This window comes from Pholis gunnellus, assembly GCF_910591455.1.
Source record: "Pholis gunnellus genome assembly, chromosome: 16".
NCBI classification, from domain to species: domain Eukaryota; kingdom Metazoa; phylum Chordata; class Actinopteri; order Perciformes; family Pholidae; genus Pholis; species Pholis gunnellus.
The window spans coordinates 17615425-17634662 of record NC_136543.1 but is presented as its reverse complement, the minus strand read 5'-3'; the positions used below and the strand labels follow the sequence as shown (position 1 = coordinate 17634662).

Here is a 19238-nt window from a genome sequence, read left to right as displayed (position 1 = left end):
ACAACATTGGATGGAATCTTTTTTTGTGCCAAGGAAAAAACACACATCCCATGGATGGATGGATGGATGGATGGATGGATGGATGGATGGATGGGTGAGAATAGGGGTGAGGAGGATGGGCAATGAGGGAGAAATCAAGGCGAATAAATGGAAGCATCCTAAAAAGACTTCCCGTCTCCTTGCCTCCTTTCCTTCAGCTGCACCGATGCAAGCAAATAAACAAAACGTGTAGAAGCAAATCTCCGGAGGTCATCCATCACATTGCTTCATGAACCACCTGTAGGTGGAGATCAGTGCAGCTGAGGGAGACTCTGCAACCTCAAGAGCTTAAAGCCTCCTCCGGTGAAACCGAGCGTGAGAGGGAGCACGGGGAAGTCTGTGGGAAGTCAGATCTGAGGGGGGCGGGAGATGGCGTTGTTTGTGTGCAAAAATACTTGTCAGACTACTGCTGGAACATGAACCTTTTTTTTTTTTTTGTACATTTTCAGCTTGCTTCGGTTCTGACCTTAAATTTTTGCAATATAGCTTCCTCTTTAATCCTACTTCTGTTTCATCTGCTGCATGTGTTTCACTTGTTTTTAATATATATCTATATTTTCTTTTCTGGCTTTTTTTTTCTCTTTTCTTACTTTACAAAATGAGAGACAGAATGATGGACAGCTGACAATATATATAATTATTTTTCCTCTTCTTCTTATCAGGTTTCTCTTAGCCTGGAGATGATTTCCTTTGTTCGTTGTAAACAAACGGGTTTATCGGCCACTGGCGTTTGTTTCCTCCTCTTCTTCTTCTTTCTCCTCCTTCAAGTGCACTCCTCCTTTCCTCCCTCTGTCCTCCTCCTCATTGCAGCAGGGCCCTGATTTGTTTGGAGGTGCTGTCATCATTTAGATGCCGTGTCGTATACCTGAAGAAGAGAGACGTGTTGAAATGAGAATGTTCTTGGAGATCCTTTTGTCAGTCACGTCTTCTTCTGTCGCAGAAACACACACACACACACATGTTCATACACACCTCAGTGCGTTCAGGAGTCCCTCCACGCTGTTGGACGGCTGCTCTTTCAGCACCTTGATGCAGCCCTTCATCTGCCCGGCAAAAAGACAACACAGGGTGTTAGAGAAAGGTCAGCAGCCACCTATGTAATGTCCTCCTGCTGCTGCTACAGCAACTGACTCCAAAAACACGCGTTTATAAAAGTAAAAGTGTTTAATGTTCAGTATGTATCATACACGAGCAAACATCTCTTTATAAGGTTAGACCTTCTTCTTTTGTTGCTGTTTAACATAAAGCATCGTCTATTTGTCTTCACAGGTGGTGGCCTTTGTGAGGACATGAGGGATTTTTGCATCCCGGGCAGTTTGAGTCAAAGGATTTCTACTTCTTAAGAAAGAGCTCAAATTAGAGAAAACGGAAGACAACATGAACCTTTTGTCTCTTTCTCGAATCATCTTCCGCTCAGATTAACCCAGACCGCTGGATCAATAACGAGGCTTATAACGAGGGTTGTTTTTCGATTGATTTTCTGGATCGCCAGCTTTTAATAAGAAATAATCCGAACTAATTTTTAATTCTTAAAAGAGAACATATGCTCATTTTCAGGTTCGTACTTGTATTTTGAGCTTCTGCTAGAACATGTTTACATGCTTTAATGTTAAAAACAAACTATATTTTTCTCATACTGTGTCTGAATATACTGCATTCACCCTCTGACTGAAACACTGACTGTCTCTTTCAGTCCACCTCCCTGAAAAAAGCCCAAATCTGAATGAAGGGTTTGTTGAATCACATGTTTTCTGCTCTGAACAGCCCACAGAAAACTGACTGGGTTGTCTTATTTCACTTTTTTTATTGTTTGTGGGTTGGTAGGCACTCCAGATACCCAAACGTATGTGCACAAGCACTGAAGAAGGGGAGTTTGTCATGATTATGTATCTGAAACAGTATTTAACGACTAACAAAACAATTCTTGGCGGCTTCTAAAGGCAGAACTAGGCAGCTTTTACTGCAGGTTTTATTAGCGGCAAAGTCTCTTCTGGCACCACGCTGTGATGATGTATTATTAGAAGTAAGTGTGTGTCTGCCTCCCAAGGACTTGCAGCGTAAACACTCCGTTTAAAATGTCCATTTTAGTTAATTAGCAAAAGTACCTCTCCGGGTGCAGAAGCAAACCCAACGAAGGCTCTAAATGGTGAACCGTCTCCAACGGAGTCAAATAGAAATCTTAAAGAAAGTGCTTCTTCACGGTGTCGCAGGGCAGAAATCACAAAGACGTGCGTCTGTATCTAAACACGGATAACGTGTGCGTACTCACATCGATTTTGGAGGTCTTGGCAAAGGCCCCGACAGGGTGAACGTGGTCATAGAGAATGATGACGCCCACCATCACCCTCATGCAGAACAGCATGGTGTCTGTGTTGGTGAACCGACAGCGGTACTCCCTGGGACAGAGGCAGTCATGGACGAGAGGAGTTTCCCCAAAGAGAAATGAGAACAGGAGAGGACACAGAGTCAGGGTCAGAATACTGAAGCGCTGCGTGACTGCTGAGACAAATTGCTGATGACTTTCTATTCACATAAAGACATCAAATCAAATAAAGATTAAACATTTTAAACGTAGCGTGAAAGACACTCTGACTCTTGTGAGTTAGTGCGATCTACTCTGTTGAATTAGTGGCTCAAACTTGAGACGACCTCTTTTGTGTTTCACTTTGAAAGGGCTTGTTAATTAAAATCTATGCTTCTGACCTTTCGGAGCGGAGGAGAGACGGGGACGGGATTGATGGAGAGAAGGGAAAGTGTGCAAAGTACTCACGGAGTCTCCAGCATGACGCGGCACACACAGGCCATGGTGCTCAGACAGTCCGTGGTGTCCTCTATGGGCAAGGTCTTGTTCTGGAGAAAAAAAGAGTGTTTGGAAATGAATCTTTCATCCTTTCCCTCACTAACAAACGCAAGGACACTGTCGTCTGTAGTTCAAGTACTGATTGAACAAAATGTTCTACCACAAGGGGGCGACTGAGCACATCTGCAGAGTTCAATACAAAAAAACCAGCATGTCCTCGAGATCTTGCAAAAGTCTCAAATGTGGAGATGCACTGAAGTTAGAAACAAATACACGAAAATCTATTCGGCCTTAGAGAAAAGGAGAGAGGGACGTTTTTTAGCGTGGGCAACCTTGAGGTGAAGACTCAAGTATACAAGTGCATTGATTAAAGCCTTAAATACGTTCCACTGATAAGGGCAAGGTGTAAATATAATGCTACTTATAAAGGTATTTTTTTACAGTGAAAAAACACTTCAGCCTACACTGGTGTATTCTTGTATTAAGTGATCTGCATGAGCTCTGTGGTCAGTCACAGGACGTCTTGACGTTACCTTGAACGGTCGCCTGATTTATTTCTTTGGTGCCTCTAAATCAAAATGTGACACATTGTAAGAGTTCTAATATGCAAATAAGGCCTCAGCGTATCAAATATTTGCTCATTTGAAAACTTTTCCAGAACAGAAATCTGGACATTAAACACAAAGCCAGGTTCAAAAGTCTTGTTTCATTTTGTTGACGTATTAGAGTCAACAGAGGGAATTTTGGACATCTCTTTTCTCTTTTTCCTTTCGGAAAGCTTTTAGGAATAGAATGCTCAATAAATCAGGCTATGAAAGATGTATGAACAAACCCATTTGAGACAACCTTAAGAATATAGATAAGAATGAAAATGGAAGGTTTGGTGAATGTCAGAGCTACTGAAGTGGAGATGTCTGGCTCAGAGGGAGAAAAACGGCCTTTAAAGATATTTTTTATAAAATGAGTGACATACATTTTGAATACAGTTGAATGGGTAAAACATTTTAACTAATAGATATCAACATGAAACCTCCCCAGTTGATTAGTTACATTAAGAAAAGTATTTTTTGTATTACAAGTTTCCTGAAATTAATTAAATTACGCAAATGAGCCATTATATAATAGGTAACTTTTGGTGAATTTAGGAGAAATCTACGGACGCAAATTGACAAACTCGTAAAATGTACACCTGAATGTGTATTTTGGATGTTTTCCCTCCACTAGTCTGAAAGAAGACATGTCCCAAAATTCATTAGTGCATGAAAAATGATCTCTCCTTAACCAAGTGTTGTTACTGTAATCGTATCTAAAGATCTGACTTGGGAACAACATCTTACCTCTGAAACGAACTTGGTGGTGGCGTTACTCAGAGTCTTCAGCATTGGCGTCGCTTCAGCGTAGAACAGGGACATCCGATTAGCCATCTCGTTGTTGACCTCGTTCTCCGCTTCCAGCTGTGTGGCAAAACAAAAACGGATTTCTTTAAATTAAACAGCATTCATCATCAGTCGCAGCCAGTTCCAATAATCAAGTCATCCAGACGGTACAATGAGAGCGGCTCTGATTTGTGTAACTGGAATGGGAAACTGAGTATTGCGTGTACATCTCTTTGTGTTGCTAGAAGGAAAAGGAACACCTCGGGTCATTAATGATTGAAGAGAGAAAGAAAGGGAAGCCATGCAACACGTGTTACGTCTCCGAGGCCTCACCTGCTGGTTGTTCAGCCTGTTCCTGCTTATAGTCCTCCTGTAGTAGCTGAAGTCATTCTGAATGGCTGGATTTGTCATCTGCATGGTGAGAGGAGAGTGAGATTCATGATATTGATTTTCCACTTACAGTAAAGGTCAGTCTCTGAGGGGCTGTAATGAGACCTGGAAAAAATGACTCCCGTCACCTTTAGTTCATCAAAGCTGAGTGTGAAATGAAGGATCTCTGCGAACTGTTTGGCCAGAGCCTGCTCCCTCTCCAGGTGCTGCATGGGAGCGTACGGCGGGCTGGTCAGCGCCTCCAGCAGGCTGCGCAGCGCGTTCTCTGCAAACACACTTAAATATCAGAAACAAGCTGGAATCATGACACACTGCTAATGTACAGACGTTTATCTCCTGACGTTCAGACTGCTGTAATTCTCTCTAATCTGGCCTTGATCTGAATTCTCTTTCATGTCCCCAGATCAGCAGCAGCAGCAGCAGCAGGAGGATTTAAACTGCTTCAGACAGGTGAAATCACTTCAGTCCAGTTCTGTCACCTCCTCGCTGCATATCACTGGAGTCCTGCTGGGCTTTTAGAAATGGACCCATCACGGTGGGATCTGGCCTGAGGCATTATAACAGACCTTTAGACAAGGCTCGGGTCCTCAAACAGGGTCCTTCTGGCTGAGATTTAACATTAAATGTGACCAGAAATGTAGCATTAAGAGCCCTTAAGCTTTGGGGCAGCATGCCTGGTTAATTCTAAATGTGGATGTTTGTGTCAGCATGACTTTAAGGATGGCGATGTCGGTCTGTCGATCCATCGGTCCACCACTTTGGTCCAGAAAATATAAATGTTCAACTTCATGGATTATGAAATTTGGTCCATTCATGTTCCCCTCAGGATTAAACCTAATGACTGTGGTGATCCTTTAAAGAGCACTCCACTGATTTGGCATTCACCATGGACGGTTCAAAAAAAGGATGAAAATGTATGCAGAAAAACCTGAATTTTCATCTTTTTTAATTTCCTGCATTCTCCTTCCTCCTACTTTACCCACGATGCACCTCGACGGCCAACACTTTGGTCAGAGATTCAGGTGTGTTGTGCTAATATAGCCACAAGCAGAGATGAGGAGCGGGTTGCAGAGGTTCTGCAGTTCAGCAGCTCTCTTTTTGCGTTAACAGTCATCACAAGACAAACTGAATAGAGTCTGCATGATGCTCCATAGAGGTCACACTGAGGCTACGGTATCCGTGACCATCCCCTGTGTCACACACATGCTACTGAACCTAAGCCTTTTCACTGCTTTGCTGCCTCTAACAAATCAGACACCAGCAGAGCCGGACCTCAGAGGCTCTCTGTAGTAGTAATGCCTCAGAAGCAAAGTCCCCCGAGGCCCCATCCCTTCCTCTGCATTAAAGATTTACAAGGGCCTTCTATAAATACAGCAATGAAGTGTTTCATCTGAAGGGCCTGGGCACAAACCCCTCTCGCCCTCCTGCTGTTAGCACAGAGCACATGGTCCCTATCTGCTGATTCCTGAGGGTATATAAACACAGAGTTTGGATAGAGAGACCCTGCAGCTGTTTGTTTACTGTACATGTGACCTCTTCACCTCTCTCTTGTCCCCTTTGGTGAAATAAACAACCCTCCTACTCATTAATATTTGATCGCGTTCTCTCCATGAGGAGGGCGGGAAGGCGACAAGATATCTGTTGTACCATTACTCATGGATACATTAGCGCAGATACATTATCATTAATTATTAGTTATCCCTCTTCACGGTAAGCTGAGTACACGATGTCCACGAGATCGAAGTCTTATTATTGGAAGGCAGAGCAGAGGCGGCAGGCAGCCCAACTCTATTCCTCTGCTCGTACTTTTCTCTCACTCTCTACTCTCTCTCTCTCTTTGTGCTGGACCACCATGTACCACTGTTTCCAAGCAACGGCTGCCTGGCTGCTAGGTCAGGATGCTGCAGAGATGGCTGAGAGTGTGTGTGTGTGTGTGTGTGTGTGTGTGTGTGTGTGTGTGTGTGTGTGTGTGTGTGTGTAGGAATGAAATTGCATGTAAAAACCTCGATGGTGGTTTATTGGCAACATGGAGTGGAGCTGTGAAGCAGCAATGACAGAACAAGATGAGCATCTTCCCCGTATGTGCTCATAATTAGATTTTCTCTTTTCTCTTTATGTCCTCAAACACAGAAACATCACTTTGATGGATGCAAAATAACCACACAAAATAACATTAAAACAATTGATGCCCTGCATTCAGCAGGGAACACACCTTCTATAGGATGACATGTATCACCATTACCTTCATATTTCTATTGTCTCATAAACATTATCTTTAGATAAGCCCTTGTGCTGTCAGGTAGTTTATTCCACCTTTTGACAGGCCTGATAAGACAATGCTCTTCTCCTGAGCTGTAATGTCGGCTTTGTCCCTGTGGTTGTTCCCGTATGTAATGATGTCATCTCTATGTAAGGAACAATAACAGTCTCCCTGTTCATCGCCTTAACGTTAATCTGCCTCATTTCAGGTTCGGAGAAACGCACACAATGTGTCAGGGTCACAGTGTTTTAACAGCGACTGTCTTGTCACATACGATACACGTCGCGCGTCTCACACCCTGCAACTGTCGAGTGGTTGTCAAAAAGACCAAAGCAACAGCTAGTGTTGCCATGCAGTATCTGTGAGACCATATGTTGAACATTTCAGCGTTCCTGTGCACTCGTATGCACTGTGAATGCTAAGTGACACTCCAAACAGCCTTTTCACACATATTTTTGTCACAAAATGTGACAAACAGAGACCAAAGAAAGGTTTTACGGTTTTGCCATAAAAGCTCATTATAGCCTTTACAGGAGTGCGAGTGATGCTCTTCTTTCTGTGTGCACCCTTCACCTTCATCTTCTTCTGCTGTTTCATTTCTTGTAATCGTCCTCGCTTCCTCTGTCTCTACCCGTACGACCCTTTCACCCACTGAGGTGAAGTAATGTACTCTTCTAGAGCCACAGTCAAGGCCTTGCTTCTTAGATTCTGACTGGCTGACTCTTTCTATTTATTTAGGTTACAGTTCTTGTCAGACCTCCTTTATGACCACCAGAGGAGTGTGTTACATCACCTGAAATAACTATAGACCGTATGTAATAGTTATGCTCACCCAGTCGGAGGGAAAACTCGTAGAAGCGCTTCAGTTTGGCCACCAGGGGGCAGACTGCGTTCCAGGCCTTCTCCTGCAGAGCGAGGTCGCCTGGGTTCTGGATGGCCTGCAGGCGATGAACACAGACAGAAGCACAGATGTGACTCTCCAAAAACGATTAAAAAAAATGTATCTTTAGCAAAACATTGTCACATTCAACTTTGATAATACTTCCATTTTATGGCAATTTCAGTTCGTCAATAATTGACTTAGTATCAAATGTTTATTTTAGCTTTATTGACATGGCACATATGACTGTATTATTTGGTTATTGTAATGAATTATTCAACATAATTAACCAAACTATCCACCAGACAGACAACGAAATGGGAGCAGAATTCCTCCTCAGGAAGAGATTATTCATTGTGTTTCTTATTGTCAACAAATCAACACTATATTAGTTTGTCTCTCTCTACCACTTCTGTGGCACTCAGCACTCGAGGGGAAAAAAAGCCTCACTAACAGCTGGGCACTGATTTTTCAGCAATATTTTTCTCAAACAGGAGTGAATAGAGCATTTGTTGGGGACTATTTTCAGCTATGGATTAATACACATTTGCTAGCAGCAGCAGAGTGTATTTACTCACTACATGTTACTCGTAGTGAAGGAACATGTCACCCAGTGCAATGGTGTGACTCATTTAGATATTTTTAACAAGTCACCTGATCTCCTAAAAATTACGTTCCCACACAACATTGTCCGCGTAGGAAGGAGGTCAATTGGGTCAAACAAACCTACTTTACTAAGCCTAACCAAGTAGTTTCGTTGTGTGTTTTATGTTTTGTTAACGTTAACCACATGTTTCAAACTGCGACTGTAATCCAGGAAAAAAATCAGTTTTCGAGTCTGCAGTTTAGTTGTGTCGGAGCGTAATTTTGTAGGCTACAGGGAAAAAGGAATAAGCCACTGCATGTTGGGCTTTCAAACTAATTTCCCCCTGGGGATGAATAAAGTATATAGCTATCTATCTGTCTTTCGCTACACAGGCAATACTTTTTAGTGGGATCAAGTCATTGTTGGTTTTGGTCTTTTCATGGGATTTATTGACAATAAGAAAAATACAGAATGTTGCTCGACTTATCCTTTAATGCACCACTGATAATCACATCCTTTTAAAAAGATGGACTCTCATATGCTCGTGCCATATTCTGAATTGTTCTCCCTGGTTAATTGAACATATAATGTCAGTAGAGACCTCGCAGTCCTAATCCTCAGCAGGTGCACATGTTAAGAGAAAAGTCAAGCTAAATGAATTATAGTGAGGTGGAAGAGTCTTTCCTCAGTGTCTTTAAAAAAAAGGCTTCCAAGTCCTCAAGGTTAGGAGGCAAGGAGAGGAAACTATTTGTTAACAAGTAGAACAATGCCAACAGCTGAGCCATCGGCAGCAACATTCACGCTGCAGAATGAACAGGTTTGCAGTAATGTGTCGCTTAATGCGAGCACAACAAAGCTGGTGTTCATCGAGACTAGTTTTCTAGCAGAGCGTTGCCCCCCAAAAAAACAACATATTGCATGAGATGTTTGTTTTGAATAAATACGTTCACACATTTGTGCCTCGTGCATACTGCATGGTACACTTTGTGTCAGAACTTCACCCTGGCAGGCCATGTGAATCACACACACACACACACTGCGCGGTGGCTCGACTAAACTCGAACGTATTGATGTTCAGCAGTCATCGACTGCTTGGTGCTCACTTCTCGTATCTCCTGGCCCGCGCCATTATAGGACTGCAGCTCGGCTAGGATCCCATGAGCCTCCTCCAGCACAGCGCTGACCTGGTTCCACACGGCTGTCTCTGCCTCCGTCGGCTGAGCATCTGTGAGGGGAAGGAAGGAAGGAAGGAAGGAAAGTGAAGAGGGAAGGAAGGGGAGTGGGAAGTGAAAGTGTGATGTAAGGTACGGTTGGAACACGTTGAGGGGAGGTGGCAGAAAAGAGGGAAGGAAAGATGGCCGAGAGAAATTGAGAAGGAGGGGAGAAAATTTGAGGAGAGAAGATTAGTGAGGGAGGAGGAGCTGAAAAGATGATATCCTAGAAGGCCCGATAAGATCCTGAGATAAATAAGTACTCACAATAAAAGCAAAATGACTGCATTTCACCGTCTAAGGTAAAACTCTGCCACGTAAATGAATGATCCAATTTACCCACCACGGAGTTATAACGAGAGACCTGCAAGCCACGCTCTGTCACACAGTGAGGTTTGATTACAGTGTGTATATATAATGAAGACCAGAAGATGACAAGTCAGTTTCACCTCAGGGAACTATTTGTATGAGGATGTAACTGTGAAAGCGCCTGGATTGCGCCACTTAAACAATGTGTCCGACTCCTAAACTGTAATCGTCTCAGCTGTTCATTCAGTGGAGATTTATGTTGGACGGGCCTGGATACCGGTCGGAGTAATAGTCCTATTAGATTGATATAATAGTCTTATCCATCTTTTTCTCACTCTCTATTTCCCCCTTCATGTCTACAAATAGAGACTTTGTTTCACCTTGAGGTTTAATTGTGAGAAATGTTAAAATAAACGAGCAGCAGGGAGGACAACCTCTGGGCACGCTCGCTCGTTCTGTCTCTGTTCCACTTATACACGCTGAGCAGTGTGCGTACTGTAAACTCAGTGTTTTAATGCCGCAGGGCGCCTCCCAGTCACACTTCTGCTTTGTTTGCCCATGTGGCGTGCTGCACACGTACAGGAGTGAAGTGTTTTGAGGGACACAATTTAGGATGTGGCCTCTTGAGTCATCACCGTGTTTGTTTTTCTTTTTCTTCGAACACTCCGTCTTAATGTGTGACTCAGGTATAAAGCGAGAGTGGGAGTTTGCCCAGCCAGCTCTCTGCATGCGGTAGCGCCACTGATTATCGTTGCACCACGAAGGCATTGCCTCCCTGCAGAGAAATAGTAATCATGGAATATTTGCAACCCTACGTGCACACTGGCTGGCATAACGAGCGCAGCTATTTTTGTAATGACTTCTCTTTAACGTGCATTTCTCTCGTAAACAACAACATATTTAGTTTACTAGCTACAGTAATAATTAAATGGACAGAGCATACTGTATGCTCATTGCATTAAAGGAGTAGCTCGCTCTCTTGCCGAGTAAGATGAGAAGACCAATACCTGTCTGATATCTGTTCGCTACATATGAACCTGAAGCCAGGAGATAGTTAGCTTAGCTTAGCTTAGCTTAGCTTAGCATAAAGACTGGATGCAGGGGGAAACGGCTAGCCTGGCTGCTATATTATGAATCCTACCATAGTGAGGGGATGACCCGCCCTACTCTGCATGTGACTTGATTTACCCTGATATTCCGACCCTAACCCGAACCAATCCCACTCCTTATTGCCTAACTCTAACCAATCAACCAATGAAGGGAATGAGTGCTGGCCAATCAGAGGCAGACTAGGGCGGGTCATGCCGGCACCATAGTAGGATTCGTAATTTAGCGGCCTATTTCTTGAAAGGGTGCACAGATTAAACTAATTAGATATAACGTCTGTATTGAGCTTCATAGGTGCTTTGTTACTTTTGGACAGAGCAAGGCTAGCTGTTTCTCCCTTTGTCCAGTCTTTATGCTAAGCTAAGCTAACCTTAAAAGAAAAAAGAAAGCAAATACGGTCGCTTCCCAAAATGTCAAACTTTTCCTTAAGGAATCTGGTTTGCTTTAATTTAGCCCGTGAGATTGAGCGGTTACTTTTCATGTTAGAGATGGAAACTCTAAATGAGAAATTATCCACATTTTTGTCATCAGATTTGATCCTTCAAAAGGTTTAACACTGTATAATAATTAGCATTCAGACATAAACAGTTTAATGAGAGCTCAGATTAGAGTTTAAACCAAACTTTGAGCCGTGTGACAGAGTTGACTGTGTCTCTGGGTCGAGGAGAGCTCACAGATGGCACTGGGGTGGTTGGGGAGGGGGGCTGCCATGCCTGAGTCTGACTCATTCCACTTGCTTTTGAAGTAAAGTGAATCACAGGCATAGTAAATGAAGGGGAAATTCATCCTGTTTGACAGCTGACGTCTCTTGCCAGCAGTGAGCTCTCCCACTCCCACTGTAACATACAGTCAGTTAAGGAGGCGGAGGAGGAGGAGGAGGAGGAGACGGCGGCAGAGGAGGAAGCCAGCTGTTAAAGGGGGAAAGTGGTTGAGGGGTAGCAGAATATATCGGGATGCACTGCAAAACACCCCCATCTCAACAATTCATTTTGTCTCACAATCAGTCTTTTGACAAAAGATTATTTGATTTGAAAAATTTGGTTTGGATTTTTAGTCGTGATAACGACATGTCAGTGCCAGTTAGCAAGGATGCTAACACGCTAAACTGAGATGGTGAACAACATTACAGTATATCTGCTACACATGAGCATGTTATTTTTGGCATTGACTACGTTTACATGCACACTCATATTCCACTATTATTGCAAAGTTGACAATATTCTGAATTTGATATGACTCACTGTGTTTGGATATTCTGAATAAGGCTTTATTCCAAATTGAGCATTTTCTGATTAAGACATGTGGGACATGCTGATATTCAGGTTTTAGGAGCGTTCTTTGGACATGTATACATCGCATTCGGAATATGCATCTCAACAGGGTTTTTACGGCACTTTGCGTTCCTGTTTACAACAAGCCCACATTTCTGGTCGAAAGGAGAAACACCTACTTTTAGACATGAAGGACTTTGATATCAACAGGATTTTCAATACGCAAAAATATTGCAACAACCTTTTTTAAAAAGGCGATTTAAGTAATGAAAGAGGGAGGCTGTGTCTACACGGTCCAACAAGTCCGCCACCGGTGGAAAACTTTGAAAAAACAAAATGGCACAAGCTGCTCCTGCTGTTTCACTTTTCCCTAGTTTGACGTGATAAACGACATGTTAGGGCTTCGATTCCTGTCAAACACACAGCCGAGAATACGAATGCCATGTAAACGGGAATACTAGTGCAATATTCATTTTTATTAGCCATGTAAACAGCTTATTAGGAATATTGTCTTTTTCAGAATAAGAGCAATAACCGGAATATTTGGTGCATGTAAATGTAGTCACTGTGTGCATGCTAGCATGCTGATGTTAGCATCTGGCTCAACACGTAGAGCCTCACAGAGCTGCTAACATGGCCGCAAACTTTTTTTTTTTTTTACCACCAAATGTTTTAGGCTTTGTGTTGCACAACAACAGAAGATTTTAAGTACAAACATGAATTGTTGAGATGGATTTTTTTCACACTGCAAAGTTTAGAATTCACTGACTGGGAAATTAATAAAAAGGGGGAAGATAGAGGTGGTTTTATTTACCGACCTCTTTCTCTCTTTCTTTCAGTTTCTCTTCATCAGTCTCACTCTCTCACTCGCACATTATTTAATGCAATACACCCACGCACACAGACAGGTCAGACATACAATAGGTCGCACAATAAGGGATGAGGAGATGAGGAGGTGGAGGGATGACGATAGACTTTTTGTTAGCCATCGTCAGGAACCCACACAGGACTGGCATTTACCATTTATTTCCCCTCAGCTTTTGTAGCTTAGTAGTCGAGATCAAAGCATTATTGTTGTCATTTTGCAACAGCGTCACGACGCCATTGTGCATCTGTCTGCGTCTAATAAGATGTGGCACGTGTGAATAAGACCCTTTAGAAAGAAGCCAAATAGCCTTTTTAAATGCCAGTCCCTGGAGCAGAAATCCAAAGATAAACAATTGGGCGAGGAGGAGAGGAGCCGAGGAGGGAGAAAGGTGTAAAATAGGATGTAACGATGACACAATGGCCGGCTAAGATCGATGGAATGAGGAAAAGAAAGCAAAGGCAACGAAGAGAAAGGGATAACTCAAAAAAATAAGAAGCGGATGGTCTCACGTTCAAAGTCAAGGAAAACTATTGGGCCATGCTCAAGTTCGGCGCAAGCCAGCACTTTCAGGAGGTTTCCCATGAGCCCCCTGGAACAGAGAGAGGGGAGAAGTCTGTGGGTGATGAGGGGACGGGTGTCGGGGTTGTGCGCGTGTACATGTGTGTGTGTGAGTTGTTTGTGTGTGTTTGTGTGTGTGTGTGTGCGTGCGTGTGAGAGGTGAAGGTGTCGGGGGTGAGGGACTGGATGAGAGGGGGGTCGTTGGAATGGCATGGTGGAAGTATGTCCCGGGTGAAGCATGGCAACATGGACACAGAGCTTCTTTAATCCCACTCCTGGTTTTATTTATAGATCGCTTCGAGTAGAACAAAGTCATTGATTTTGCAGATTTAAATGTGAAAAAAATATTGAAATGTACAAATTCATTCCACATGTTATGGCACAAATCTTAAAATATTTGGGATTGTATTTCTTTCGATTGAGCAAATTATCCCAAGAACGAAAATTATTGAAAAAAAACTAAAATCCTATAATTTATTCCTCATTTTATATCGTGCATTATGTGGGATTACATTTGTTCTAAGACAAACTGAGCAAAATATTCAAAAAAATGTAATTGAGAGAGAATAAAAAATAGTTTGAAACACAACAAACCCATTGTTTACTTTAAACTGTATATGTGTCGATACTTGACCTTAAGTCATTATACAATGCTTTATAAAGTCTTATGATTATTTTATGAGGCATTATGAATATTCATGAGTGCTCTGATTATACAGTGCTATAAGCAGATAATGAAACATATCTATGTTTTATAATGTATTATTAATGAAATGGGCGTCAGAGAAAGTGTCACCATTAAATCTTTTCAGTGTTTAAGAGAATTTGTTGCATAATATTGATCCAAATCTAATCCCATAAAATCACTGTCTATAATAATGCAGCCTTACATGTAGTGAGGAGTCAAATCCGGATACACTGTATAAATGTCAGAATATGTCATCTTTTTTATTTCAGAACAGTGTTGTTTAAGAGGAAACTCTTCTCTGAAAATATTTTGTTTTATTTCATACTAATGCTTGTTTGTCTCCCTGTAATTACCTGAGCGCCGCATATTTAAACCATCGTTGGAAAGAACAGCTTTCAGCGTCAGAAAGCACTGAGAGTGGGACTAGAGAGCGTCTGATAATGACAAACCACACCCACAACAACACTCCATCCCACCATCAACAACTCAGCCGCCCACATCCAAATATACCTCCCGTGACCCCCCCGCCCGGCCACCTCCCACTGAACACCTCCGCTGCACACGTGTGCACACACATTTCAAGCACACGGACACGTGCACACAGCCCCCGGCGCTCACTTACTTTCAAAGTCCAGGAAAAAATGTGGACAGTTCTCTAAATCCTTGCCAAGGACCTTAATGAGGTTCCCCATGGCTGGCGACCTGGACGGGAGGAAACAACAAAATGCATACAGTACGCAGAACCTGGCAACCCGCACAACAATACACAGCATGCAAAGAGAGAGAGCACAGCAGGTTGTGAGTGTTTCATTTATGTTTTTTTTACCCATCTGCACTTTTCTAATTATCGCCTCTTCCTCTCCTCCTCCATCCTTCTGTCTGAGCAATGTGTCCAGAGCGAAGTCAGACATTCCAGTTACAAATGACACTGATCACATCCCATAGCGGCGTATGCTGTATTCCATTAGAGGGCCGAAATCCAGTAGTGAATCATTAAGCTCACTCATGGAGAGTCACTAGAGCTCAGCAGTGGTTTTAATCCAGTTACACCACAGTAACCCAATAAAAGCCTGCTATGTACAGACTACTTTCTCCTAATGCTCTTCAAGCACAGCAGCCTATGGATACTTTATGACGAGCTCTTCATACTTCATACCCAAACGCCAGATGCCAGAACTTTATGAAACGGACGATGCAAGCTTTATTAGATTAAACTCTGGGTCGGACGGGCAGGAGATACAGGACGACGTGCTTGTTTGTTCATAACAACATATGTCGGGCTTTTTAAAAATTCAAGACCATGACGGTTGTCCCCGCTCTCAGCCTCTTCAATCCCCCGGGGGCCAGACAGTGTAAACTCGCGCTGTGGAGCCAAATATTATTCAAAATTGGGGCGTGTCGTCCCACAAAATTAGATTTTGACCTGATACCAAGTTTAAAAGGCCAGAGCCAGCACTTAAAAATGAAAAGCAGCGTACGTTCCAACATGTAAGGGAGAGCTGTGTGTCATAATTTATAAAGTGGATGCATCATTAATAGGATCCTTTTGAACACATTTTCATTACCACTAAATATTAAGCATATCTTTTTACTATTCTATAATTACTTAATCACAAGCGTGTAAAAAGAAACATTTTTAAAGGGAAATTATGAATTTAATTGAATTTTTTTTTTTAGCTAACAGTGATTCATCCCAAATGTATTCACACAACAGCAAAGGAGAAGTGCTACTCCTGCCCAGGAGATGGATCTATGGATCGCTAGTATCTCTTCTCAAAACACAGATTAGCAGATTAGCAGTATCTATACTTAACGTATCTAACTCCACAGTTTAGTGGAGTGTAATCTATGTTTTTATTGTGTATTTTACTTGACTTATGTCTGTGAAAAGCGCTGTATAAATACATTTTACTTACTAGTGGGGACTTCAACGTTTCTACAGATACCAAATATGACGTTATCACCATTTGATTGAGCGTCGCAGCCATAAGGAACATGTAGTCTCACTCGTAAACGTCACACTTGTAAACATCAGACGGCTTCAATAAAGAGCAGGAACAAGATGACGCAGAATATAAATGTGATATCGACATTGTGGAATTATAACATGCTTTTACCAAACTAACAGCGACTTAAAGAGGACATTTAAGAAAAAATGAATGTTAAGGGATCAAAGAGGAAGAGGATTTAGAGGCCACATGTGTCTCATAAAAACACACAATAAACTCAAAAACCAAGTGGAATCCAATATTCAGAAATGACTCTCAGCTGTGTGAGTGTGAAAGCCTCCCTCCTTCATTACCGCCTCGTTCCCTTTCCTTCTCGATCATAAAGGGCCTTCGGTAGCAGAAGGTGAGCTGCTGCCAAGTTTCACTTCCTCTGTCGTATCCTCTGTGTTTATGTGCTATGTGAGCACATAGCCGAGGCCTATCAGTTTACCCGCCCCCCCCATTGAAAGAGTGATTAATGGCCAGCGTTAGCATGTTTACGAGATGCCACCGTCCCTCAAAAAGAATAGAAAGCCCGGCCTTTCCCCACTGTAACTCAGCAAGAACGGGTGTTGCAATGCAGCACCGAGGTACAGACAGAGAGGGGATGGAGCTACACCCTCCTGTCGCTGAGACGGCCTGCTGACATTCTCCAAAGTAACGATTGTGTCTATTTTGTTATACGTTTACAAATCTACTAAATCTGTTGGGAGGCGGAGAGAGAGAGAGAGAGAGAGAGAGAGCTATATGCTGAGTCACCGCTTTAACCTGTGAGCATCAGTCCAGACGCGCAAAAAACGCACTCTCTGACTTTTTAAACCACCTGCTCCAAGATGCACGCTGAACTGACGCTATGAATATATGAATAACCGATTCACATCCTCAGGCTGACAAGGTGATTGCAAAGGCAAAAATAAATAAGAAAAAGAGAATCAGGCTGAGATTCAAATCAGAGCTTCATACGAAGCAATGAAAGCTCTCTGACATGTGAGCAGGTGAGTGTGTGTGTGTGTGTGTGTTAGAGGTACACGAACACACACACACACACACACACTGAGTCTGGAGCAGCATGTGGTCCATCCTGAGAGCAGCGCTCGGCTGATGGTTGCCAGGATACTGTTGGCCTGGTGATATCGTCTGCACGTCTCAGCAGAAGATAAAAAAAAATGAAAAAGCATCCAGCTCTGCGCACACTCTGGGTCAGTTGCTTACAACAGTGGTCTGATGCACCAATCTTTAGTGGTTTAACCAGCAATCACAGTCTCAGTATTAATTACAGAACACAAAAACTCACTAAACCTTAAAACAGGAAATCAAGAAACCAACCGTCTCTCTTCTTACCCTCTGTTCCTACGAGCGATATACCTCTTCCTTTATCTCTAGTGTCGTCTCCCCCCGTCCTGTCCTCCTGCTGTCCTTGTCCTCCCCGCTTTGTGAAGTCGTTGCCGTTGTTAAATCCCAGGTTAGCCCGGCTCTGAGCGACGACTGCGGTCCCACGGTGGCACTGGTTGCCACTCTGCTCTGCGTAGAGACTAATGTAAACTTCTGCTCTCGCTCTTTCTTCCCCTGCCTCTGTGTATCTCCGTCCACTTCACACTTCTCCTTTTTCAGGCATCTATTTAAAGGCTTGTGGTTTTCTCTATTTGGTCTGTGTGTGCTTGATGCTGCTCTTTATTTCAAGTTGTTTGTAGAAGAAGATACTCTGCTGGGTGAGTTGTTGGTATTAAGAGAATAAGATGTTATTTGCATTTCTGCCTTTTTTTTAATTCTCCCTCTGGCTGTATCGTCCTCGTTGTGCGTCGGTATCTTTTTTTAACACTTACACAAACAGAGAAAAGTCCTTCTCTCTTTTCGTCTCTGACGTCAGAATGGGTTCCTCAAAAATATCCCCTCCAGCTCTCCTCTCTGCCCCACTTCTCTATTTCACCACTCAGCAGCACTCTCCCGGCTCCTCTACCCTTGTCTTGTCACACAATGTCTGTCGCGGTGCCGTTCGGTCTCGCTGGTTGCCCTAAGGTGCAAACAAATCTAAGTGGCAGAACGGAAACGGCAAACACACCTTTCCCTCTTAAACTGGCGTCCATAATGTACATAAAAAAAAGCCGTTAGATATATATCACGTGCTCACTGTCTGAGCATTAGGTCATGCCATTCTGTGAATTAGGAAGTGTGTTTGTTGGCCACTGGTTTCAATTTCTCTTCGACACACAACGTTTGCAGTCAGCCGGCGTGAAAGTGGAGCAAAGTGCTCGTCTTATGCAACTGCGCAGCACACAGCTCTCATCTGTAGTCCGGCAAGAGAAACCAAACCGAAGGGGCTCCTCGAGTCTTAATAAAGACACGGCTCGGCTCCCGCACGGCGGCTGAAAAGCAAACCTGGTCCAGACTGGAAGCCAAAGCGTCGGAGCGAGGCCTCCCAGCTTCCCTTTCAGCTCTTATTGAAAGATTCCTCCTGTTACAGCCCAGGAGCCTCACCAGTGTGGATTTACTGAGCACAGAAACAGCACTGCTCGTCTTTGCCAAGTCCGAACCACTATTAACTCACCATTAATACCATCTGCACTCCCTTTCTCCATCTGTGTGTCTTTCTCTCTGTCTCGAAACCACAATGATCTCTCTTTCTGTCACACACTGGCTGACTGGGTATTCAGTGGCCTGTGAATCAAACCCATGCAGCAGCTGTACTGTACACAACTGATGCAGCGACTGTCTAGCTCTCATCTTTCCTCTCTACCCATCACCGTTTCCTTATTCCTAAATTGTCCATCCATCCCTCCGCTCTCCGACTCCCTCCATATGGTGTTTCTCTGCCGTGTCCTTATTTTTCAGCTGCTGTTCTTTTTTTTTTTTTACATTCTTTTTTTTTTCTCTCAGCATTTTTCCGCTCCTCATTTTTCATTCCTACCT

At 43.1% G+C, this 19238-nt stretch overlaps 1 protein-coding gene across 1 annotated transcript; it reads right to left on the bottom strand.

The window, feature by feature from the left end:
* Positions 1–525: 525 nt before the first annotated feature.
* fam49al (family with sequence similarity 49 member A, like) lies at positions 526–17862 on the bottom strand. The gene is made up of 11 exons (XM_079175508.1): positions 17673–17862; positions 13607–13686; positions 9435–9556; positions 7698–7803; positions 4734–4870; positions 4549–4626; positions 4177–4293; positions 2810–2889; positions 2309–2435; positions 1012–1082; positions 526–904 (listed from the first exon to the last, which is right to left on the bottom strand). The coding sequence occupies exons 2-11, from the start codon at positions 13677–13679 to the stop codon at positions 841–843; spliced, it is 975 nt and encodes a 324-aa protein (XP_079031634.1). The 5' UTR covers positions 13680–13686; positions 17673–17862; the 3' UTR covers positions 526–840.
* Between the last annotated feature and the right edge of the window lie 1376 nt (positions 17863–19238).